General features: G+C 47.8%; 1 protein-coding gene across 5 annotated transcripts; it reads left to right on the top strand.

Moving 5' to 3' along the window:
* The first annotated feature begins 5680 nt into the window (after positions 1-5680).
* TMEM139 (transmembrane protein 139) lies at positions 5681-9671 on the top strand. 5 transcript variants are annotated; one of them, XM_049714733.1, is made up of 3 exons: positions 5725-6415; positions 7601-7850; positions 8068-9671. In XM_049714733.1, the coding sequence occupies exons 2-3, from the start codon at positions 7618-7620 to the stop codon at positions 8459-8461; spliced, it is 627 nt and encodes a 208-aa protein (XP_049570690.1). In that variant the 5' UTR covers positions 5725-6415; positions 7601-7617; the 3' UTR covers positions 8462-9671. The 5 variants fall into 5 exon arrangements, 3 of the variants coding, with proteins under 3 accessions (XP_049570690.1, XP_033288187.1, XP_004272159.2); XM_033432296.2 differs by lacking the exon at positions 5725-6415 and adding an exon at positions 6460-6620; XR_004484507.2 differs by lacking the exon at positions 7601-7850 and having other exon boundaries at positions 5681-6415; positions 8068-8205.
* Positions 9672-9899: the final 228 nt, after the last annotated feature.

Below are 9899 nucleotides of genomic sequence, written 5' to 3'. Positions count from 1 at the left end.
CTTGGCCATCTCCAAAAAATATGTGATTAACCACAATACAGCCCTATTATCTCATGTATGGGGACACAGTTATGTGGGACACTGTTGCCACTACCTGTAGAATTTTCTAATAAAAACAATGCTTTTTGTTACTTGGCAAAAACCACACTCAGTTTCTTAAATTTCAGGGTTGCTTTTTGTGGCATAGTGCTGAATACCTGACAGCACTGAACACCATTGTTCACTCAGTTCATTCCCAGTGAGCTTTGTACAATGTTACAACTAGCTGGTGAGGGTAATATTTATCCTTACATACTTGAGGATTCTTTGAAAGCATTTCCGTCCCCAAAATATCAATGTTTCTGATTTACTTCCTGTTATATCATTTAACCACCTTCCCTACACATTTGGAGGAGCTGTAAGGCAACTAACACAGAAGAAAAAACCCTCAACAGAGTTAAAAGATCAAGATTCTGAGTTTGATTCTAACTAAACAAATCATGGGCTTTCTCTGAGCTGGTTTCCTCCTCTGTAACATGAAAATGATAATCAGATTTACCCCACGATTGTTATTAAGGATCAAATGAGATTGTGGATGTGGACCAAATTGTTTCTACCACCAACACGGTGTTAGAAGAAGTCACGTGCACATGAGGCTTCTAAGAGCTGTTCAGTTAAAATGTTACTTTTTATAATCGGTCTTAATTAGCTCATAAAAGATGAGCATCCTGATAGAGCCTACAATCTTAATTTCCTAATCTTGCTTTATAGGCCAATAACCTTATTTTATCTTCTGATATTCTCTTTTGCTACCTGAAAATCAGTCTTTTCTTAAGACGACAAACAATGGGGGAAATGGCATCTAACCACTCCTCCAGGGAAGACCAGGGTAACAATCTTAGAATGTCATAGGTGTTGTGTTAAATTAGGCAGCCAAAAAAAAAAGTGTTAAGAGTTGGATGACATAGTGGTTAAGAGCCAGTGCTCTGGACTGGGACTGTGGGTTCAAATCTTGACCCACCCTCGATTAGCTATGTATTTTTCTCAAGTCTCTGACCTCACCTACAAAATGATATAATAACTACCCCTTATTACATTATATTTTAAGTTACCTAATTTGTGTAAAGCATTTAGCACAATGAGCAGTATGTACAAAACACTCCACACATGTTGGCTGTAAGTATAAAACAGATCCAGATTCAGAAACACAAAACCACAGAAATCTGGAGACACAGCAGCACACAGCGGTAGACACCCGTGACCCTTCCCAGGAAGTCTGTGGGTTATCTGCACTTCTCCCTTTTCCCCTGACCACCCACTTCCCTGCACCATTATCCTCCAAGATGAGGCAGTGTGGTAGACCAGCCAAGAGGAGAGTTCCAACCTCTAGCCAGGTGCTTTGTGGGAAGCTGGCAAGTAGAAAGCGGAAAGACAATTGAATTAAGTGGTGAATTCATATTCTGCTAAGGATACTAAGTTGATAAAGAAAAAAGGAAAGTAAAAACTTGGGGAAGGAGTTTGGCCACATGCATTCAGGGCAATAAAAACTTTCACCATGCTTGTCTCAGTAATGACATCCTTTAGAATTCATCTGGAAGAAATAACCCCAAAAGAAGGAAAAACTACACCCAAGAAGATAGAATTATATATATATATATATATATATATATATATATATATATATATATATAAATTTTTTTTTTTTTTTTTGGCTGCTTTGGGCCTTCTTTGCTGCGCACGGGCTTTTCTCTAGTTGTGGCGAGTGGGGGATACGCTTCCGCTGTGGTGCGCAGGCTTCTCACTGCGGTGGCTTCTCTTGTTGTGGAGCACCATGAGCTCTAGGCACGCGGGCTCAGTAGTTGTGGCACACGGGCTTCAGTAGTTGTGGCTCATGGGCTTAGTTGCTCCGTGGCACGTGGGATCTTCCCAGACCAGGGCTCGAACACGTGTCCCCTGCATTGGTAGGTGGATTCTTAACCACTGTGCCACCAGGGAAGCCCAGAATTATATTTTTTGTTGTGCGTTTTTTTTTTCTTTTTTCAGAATTATATTTTTTAAACAGCTTTATAGAGGTACAATTCACCCCTTTAAAGTGTAAAATTCAATGCGTTGTGGGGTATTTTTGGTATATTCACAGAGTTGTACAAGCATCATTACTACCTAATTAGAAAACATTTTCATTAACCCAAAGCAATAAATCCATTCACAGTTACTTCCTATTCCTCCCTCTCTCCAGCCCTTAGCAACCACTAATCTATTTTTTTGTCTCTTAAAGCATTAATTTTGATGACCAAGAGGAAAAAAAAAGAAAAATTGAATAAAATAAACTCAATGTTATTGAATAACATAATATAAAGGTCTGTTAAATTATGGTATATCCATTCAATAAAATATTATCTTATTGGCTGTTAGAAATTACTACAAGAAAAACTGTATCAAAAGGCAATTCTGTTACAATGTTAAAAGTTTTTTTAAAGATAACAAAATGGTGAACATACTCTGATCTCAACTAGAGTATATTCTGGTTTGTGTGTGAACAGACTGGAAGAAATGTATAGAAATTTTAAGTGGCCATGTTAGGGTAATGAGATTGTGGACACTTTTTTCTTTAGCCTTTAAATATTTTTTAACATTTTATATTTTTTAAAAAATGGAATTTTTAGAAAATCTATTTAAAATTATTGAAATAGAGAATATATTGTAGGGCACAGCCAGACAGCAGTCCAGCCCCTATGATTTGGATCCAGTTCTTACTTAACAAATCTCTCTAGTGCAGGCTCCTTCTAGCAACCAAAAGCCTTAAGCTACAAAGGTCCCACCTCACCCAGGCTGCATGACTTTTCACACTGTAGACTTTCAGGCCTTCACCCTTTGGCCCTCTTACCTCTCAGCCGACACTCCCCAAACCCCCCAGAGCTCACTCCTTAACTAAGCCTATCATTGCATACCAGTGACTCTTGGCCAATTTCCTTCTATTAATATATTCACTGTAGGTCCTTCTGATCCCAGCCATACTTTCTCCTTATGAGCTGAATAGTAAGAAAATTGGTGGAAACAAGATATTCATCCCTCAGTATTGATAAGGGATTGGTTCCAGGACCCCCAAATGCGATGAATGTGGAAAAGCCTTCATTCAAAGCTCACATCTCATTGGATATCATAGAGTACACACTGGAGTGAAACCCTACAAATGCTCAAAATCTGAGGATGCTCAAGTCCCTCATATAAAATGGTGTATTTGCATACAACCCAGCACATCCTCCTGTACACTTTAAAACCATCTCTATGGGGCTTCCCTGGTGGCGCAACGGTTGAGTGTCTGCCTGCCAATGCAGGGAACACGGGTTCGAGCCCTGGTCTGGGAGGGTCCCACATGCCGCGGAGCAACTAGGCCCGTGAGCCACAACTACTGAGCCTGCGCGTCTGGAGCCTGTGCTCCGCAACAAGAGACGCCGCGATAGTGAGAGGCCCGCGCACTGCGATGAAGAGTGGTCCCCACTTGCCACAACTAGAGAAAGCCCTCGCACAGAAACGAAGACCCAACACAGCAAAAATAAATTAATTAATGAATAAACTCCTACCCCCCACATCTTCAAAAAAAAAAACAAACCATCTCTATGTTACTTATAATACCCAACAATGTAAATGATTTGTGATAGCTGTAAATACAATATAAATGTTATATAAACAGTTGCCAGCACTCAGCAAATTCAAGTTTCACTTGTTGGAACTTTCTAGATTTTTTTTTATGAATATTTTCTATGTGAGGTGGGATGAATGTGAGTCAATGCGGAACCCGCAGATTTAAAGGGCCAGCTGCAACTGAAACCATGCCCCTCAGACTGGGATTCGAACCCATGCAGCTGGGACTCAAACCCGGCCAGAACCCACAGTCTTCCAACTGAGATCACACACCTGGTTTCAGGACTTAATGAAGCTCCGTTCTTGATGTCTCATCGCAGAAAGAATTCAGTGAGAGACAAACGGATAGATAAGAAGTGGATTTATTTAGAGAGAAACACACTCCATAGACTGTGGGCCATCTCAGAAGGTGAGAAAGGCACCAGGGTATGGGGTTGTCAGTTTTTGTAGGGGTGGGTAATTTCCTAGGCTAATGAGTGGGAGGAGTATTCCAGCTATTTTGGGAAGGGGCGGGGATTTCCAGGCATTGGGCCACCGCCCACTTTTTGATCCTTACGGGGGGGGGGGTCTCGGAACTGTCATGGCGCCTGTGGGTGGTGTCATTTAGCTTGCTGATGTGTTACAGTGAGTGTATCGTGAGGCTCAGGTCTAGTGGAAGTTGACTTGTCCGCCATCTTGGACCCATTTGGTTCTAATCAGTCTATGTCACGTCCTCGGGCTATGTCATGCTTTCAAAGGTTGTACCCTGACCCCTTCCCTCCGGTTTCATAACAACCAGCTCTCCTCCTCTTACTAAGTCCAAGCTCCCTGTGCTCGCCACACGATGGGCCAACAAATCGGGAGGCAAGGTGTTGAGGCAAGGAACACGACTTTATTCGGAAAGCCGGTAGACCGAGAAGATGGCGGACTAGGGTCCCCCCAAAAAACATCTTATTGGGGTCTGGATGCCAGTTTCTTTTGTAGAATCAGAGAGGGAAATAAAGTAAAAAGGTAGAATAGAGAGAGAGAGGCGGGGAGGAAGTAAAGTAAAAAGGACTATCAGTCTCGCAAAACATCGCTTGGAATGGCCAGCCTCGGGGAGGGGATGTGTTGATTTCTTCTCTCTCGCAGCCATTCACAGGTGGGTAGGGTTCCCAGAGGCGGGCCATTATGTATGATTATAATAACAAAAGCAATGAGAAAGGCTAAAGTCAAAGAAACAGATCCCACACGGAGTCAAAATTGGCTCTCTTCCCTGTTACACTCCCACCCTGCATTCCCACTTCCTAGAGACACGGCTCATTTAGACTATCATAGCCTTCCTGTTACGTCGATCACCTCCCTCTCCGTTGTCAGTCTGGGGCAGAGAATCGACACTGACACCCCACCACTCCTTACACACACAACCCCAGGCACACTCACTCTCATCCATGTCATTTCTGTTCTCCTCCTCTCTCTTCCGCACCCCCCCAACTCCACACATCCTCCGCTGCAGTAGCCCTGGCTGTGCCCCAGGACTGCTACCCCTTCGGTTTGTCCACTAGTAACATTCTGAAGGCACAGAGTTCAGCCCCGTCTCAAGAACAAAGTACGCCTCCAGCACCCGTCTCACCCAGACTTACTACTAGATCCATAACTGAAAAGAGTGGGTTCCAGATCCCCAGTGTGTGGTGAGCCCAGGTGGAACGGGAGCCTTCCAATGAGAGCACTCAGCTGTGTTCAGGGAGCACCTACCACGTGTCAGGAACTGTGTTAGCTTCAAAGATTCAGGATGGTTGACACTACTCACCTTGAGAAGCTCACAACAGAAGTGTTGCCCAACACAGGTTCGCTTGTCGGCTCCACAGTGAGGCCCAAGAAGCCCAAACGTCAGCGTTTGGGGCAGAGAAAAGTTATTGCCAGGGCTGTACAAGAAGAAAGAGCAGCACTTGCTCAAAAGACCTGAACTCCCCGATGGTTTGGGGGAAGAGTTTTCAAAGGCAAAATATGAGGTGAGGGCTGTGAGGTGTGCGACCTTCCTCTGATTGGTTGGTGGTAAGGTAACAGGGCGGTGCTCCAGGAATTCTGTGCACAGCCTGAAGTTACCATCCTCCACCTGGGAGGAGGCCTTAGTTCCGGTGGAAGAACTCAAGGGTATGTTGTCACTATATCCCTTGAGGAGGAACCGGGACTTGGCTTTATCGCAGAACTATTGTTTCCTGACTGCTCCTCCACGGTGTCTACATTGCCTTCCTTCCGTAATTAGAAACTGTTTAAATCTGCCCTTTGAAACTCAGGGGAAGTCTCGGAGGCTAAAGGCTTTTTCCTACCAACAAGAAACAGGGGACCCAGAAAGGCTTTTGTACCCAGGAGGGCTCCTCAGGGTCCTGCTCAGTTTCAGAAGGAAGGTGTGTAAACAGAACGTCACTATATAGCAGGAAAAGGTGTGGGCAGGGGAGGAAGGAACGCCGTGCAGACGCAGTGGAGACAGTCTCTGCAGCAGGCGTCACCTCGGAGGTGGCCCGTGAGGAATCAAGAGTTAACTGGGCCAAGAAGCACACACAACACGTCTTACAGGTCTGCAGAAAACAAGGAACTTACAGAAATGGTACTTTGGCAGCAGAAGTAGGACACATCATTCCATGTCCACGGTAGTGCTTACGGTGTGCAAAGCACTGCGTGATCCGCAGAGATCAAATAAACCGTGGCCTCTGCTCCCAGGCACACAACGTATTACCTAAATATAATGCAAACTGCTCGGAATACCAAGCGCATTGAGAAGAAGGGAGAAGAAATGTAAATTTCACTCTGGTCCGAAGTACAAACATCACTGGGGGTGAGTTTGGGGAGGACTCTCTTTAGGGTGCTGTAGGGGAGTTCAGCCTTCAGCAGAAAGGGGGAGGAGGAATCTCGCGCAGGATTGGGGCAGAAAAGTGGGTGGAACCAGTGGGCGCCACCCCGTCTCCTCCTCCCAAACCCCCCCTACAACCTACCTACCTTGCAGTCTGGTGAGACAGGTGAGGGAGGAACTCCTAACGCTGGTAAGAGGGGCAGGAGGGTCGTGGCTTTGGGGCTGGCATGTAAGGAGGCGGTCTGGCCCCTTTGTAGAATCGGCGACTCCTTCCTCTGCAGAGCTCAGGGAACTCCTGACAGGCTGGCTGGGGGTAGTGGCTGCCTAGGTGCTGCTGTTGTGTTGCAGGGGGATGAAAAGGCTTCTCCCCACCAGCCTCCCAGCCCCTGTGCTAATAACTCCAGGCAGGAAACTTGAAATCCGAGTTTACCGAGTGAGGGCCGGTAGAGAGCGGGGGACCGTGACAGCCATGGGGCACGGAGAGGTCAAGAATCATCTGGGCCTCTGTCCATTGCCCTAGACCTCTATCGCCTTAGACCTCTGTCTGTAAGATTCTCAGGTAGTTGTGTCCTGTGGCTTTGTTGTGTCTATGTGCACTTTCTCCCTCCAACTGGAGCGTGGGGCTGACGGGAGCAAATGGGAAGACGGGGTCAAACAGGGTAAGTGGCGCCCTACAAGGTCAGACTGAGGGACTCAGACTGGGCAGGTGGGGGGTGGACGTTCGTTGCAAGCAATAATAAAGGGTGGGGCCCGCCTATCACCTGGATTCCAGAGATGCCGTGAGTCCTGAGGCCCCAGGCAGGGCCTGCCTAGGACTGGATCCTGGAATGGGTAGAAATACAGAGACGGAAGGGAGACCATAGGGAAGAAGTTAAAAGTAAGGAACGTAGGGCTCTGACATAGTAAACTCACATGAGGGCTGGGAGTCAGAACTTCCGGGCTGGTTCCTGGCTATTCCACACATACTGATACCCTGGGACAGCAGTGTGATCCTAGAGAGAATCCCAGAGCTGAAGGGGACCCTGCAGATCACTTCTTTGGGCCCTTTATTTGATTTGAGATAGAAGAAACAAACCCAAACAAAGGTGTCTGATATGCTTACTTTGAAATCTAACCTAGCGGTGATGCCAATTGCTAGTTTAGACACAACAGCTGTGTGTCTTTTTGCAGGAGCCTGGGGAGGGGCCATGGTGCCAAGCCAATTCTGGGGGACTCTGGAGAAGCCGCTTCTCTTCCTGTGTTGCACCTCCTTCCTCCTGGGGCTGGCTTTGCTGGGGATACGGCCGGACATCGCCCCTGTTGCTTATTTCTTTCTCACCTTGGGTGGCTTCTTTTTGTTGGCCTGCCTCCTGGCCTGTGTTTTGGAATGGGGGTCTCGATCAGTGCAGACCGAGAGCCCAGGGGCCTCAAGCAATGCACGGTGAGTTAAGGGGTGGGCAGGATTGGAGGATTACATGTGGACCCATTCTCCCTGTGTCCCTCTAGACTTTAGGCGGACAGCCTCTGCTTTCCCCCTGTCACTGGTATCAGGGTCAGGGGCTAGTGGAGGGGTCTTTTGCTGGTAGAAGATAGAAAAGGGAAAACAGGCTTCTTTCAGGAAGCCACTAATGACCTTATTTCTCCCCCCCCCCCTTCAGGGACAATGAAGCCTTTGAGGTGCCAACCTACGAAGAGGCCACAGTGTTGGAATCACAGTGCCACCCCCCAGGGGCGGATCAACCACCCTCCTACACCAGTGTTGTAATCCCCCCAGAACTTGAGGTGAGACAGCCTAGCCATCCAGAGGAGCCCAGGAGAGCCAGACTGGACAGGCGAGTGGGCTCAGAGGGGTCTGTGATCTCAGGAAGCCCTGGAAGACCTCCAGTCAGCCTGCGGCTTCGGGGACCACGAGTTGCATCCACTGTTCCTGATCTGCAGAGCTTGTGGGCGCCCCCCAAATTGGAACCTCTTACTCCACCCCCTGCCTACGATGTCAGCTTTGGTCACCTCGATGATGATGTTTTCTATGGAAACAACTGGACACCCCCCTAAAGGACTTTCCCAGGATATGTCGTCTTTCTGCACCAGACCCACTCATTCATTCGAACAATGCTTCCCAGTGCCTGTTATGTGTCAGGAACTGCGTCTCCACCTGGATGTCACAAATGATGACTTTAACCCAGAGGGGAGTGAGGCTATGGTGAGCCCTTCCCAGTTCTACAGTGCCACATCCCAGGGATGTAGGCAGCACAATTTGAGTCTTCAGGCAATATTCAGTGACCTACCCCATACCTGGTATTTCCAGAGTTAGACTGAGGGTGAGATGAGGAGATTCCAGAGAATCTAGTGAAGGAAGAAAAGAAACAATATCTGAGTGACAGCTCTGTTGCTTCTGTTCCAGGTGCTTTGCCTCTATTAGATCACAAAAATGAGGTATTATTGTCCTCATTTGAAAAACGAGGATCCTAAGGGTCAGAAAAAATTGATAATTTGCACAGGGGCACACTGCTAGTAAATAACACACAAATGTCTTAAAGTCTGCTCTTCTGATCCCATAGCCCTTGTGTTTTCAATACAAGGCAACAGAAGCCAGTTCATGCACATATCTCTCAATTTCTGTCTTGGTCAATGGCTGGTGAGGGGTAGAAGACTTCGTGTAGACAGAATGGGGGACCAGCTGTGTCTGCAGACAGGGAGTGCTGAGTGGGACCAGGAGTGTGCCCAGCCTCCTAGAGGAGCAGAGCTGATCAAAACTGTGATGGCCCCTGCTCCAGATGGGAAATTCCTGCCCCGGGGGGCTAGACAGCAGTCCCCAGTGCAGGATCCCATCCTATCTAGAAGCAGTGGAGTAAACTGCCCCAGGGGTAGGGACATCTGATTCTGAGGATGGGTGGATATGATGGTCAGAAAAGAGAAAACCCGAGGTCCTTTGCGAGGGGTGGTGGAGCATCTAAGGATCCCTCTTGCATCATCTATTATGAAGCACTGGAAACACTTGCACTGTCTGCAATAGCTTCAGCCTCACCCCTGCGCCTGACCCCGCTGGGTTTTACCCGAGGACCCCCTGCCCTGCTTCCTCAGATCCAAACAGAACACCAGCTTCTCTAATCATGTGCTGTGCCTGTGATGCAGGTTTGAGCCAACCATCGCTGACCCACGCTCATTCTTTGCGCGGGTATCTGTCTAGCGCCTTCTAGTTCTGTCCTTGTCCTCCTTACCCTGGTCCCAACAGTTAACTTTAATAAAGTGAAAAGCCCGGCCACACCCATCTCCATACAGTTCTTGCAACAGGCGGGTGAGGAGAGGTGGGCGGTTCCGGGGAGGGAGCTGTGATTTCCGCGGGAACCGACGACCAATCGGATGGCCAAGTAGGGCGGAGCGGCTCCTCGCTTCCCCTTCCGCCGAGCGCGCTCGCTCATCCCATTGGACAGCGAGTCCGCCGCGTGGGTTCTGCGCCTGCGCGCGCTCCGGCGACGGCGCGGCCGGCCTC

This window comes from Orcinus orca, chromosome 9, assembly GCF_937001465.1.
Source record: "Orcinus orca chromosome 9, mOrcOrc1.1, whole genome shotgun sequence".
NCBI lineage: Eukaryota > Metazoa > Chordata > Mammalia > Artiodactyla > Delphinidae > Orcinus > Orcinus orca.
This window is presented reverse-complemented; position numbering and strand designations above follow the sequence as displayed.

Bases quoted from the DNA above. Each gene is read 5' to 3' on its own strand.
- TMEM139 (XM_004272111.3), top strand. From the start codon at position 7,525: ATGCTTACTTTGAAATCTAACCTAGCGGTGATGCCAATTGCTAGTTTA. The intron at 7,851-8,067 runs GTGAGTTAAGGG...CCCCCCCTTCAG, and splicing joins GGGGCCTCAAGCAATGCACG to GGACAATGAAGCCTTTGAGG.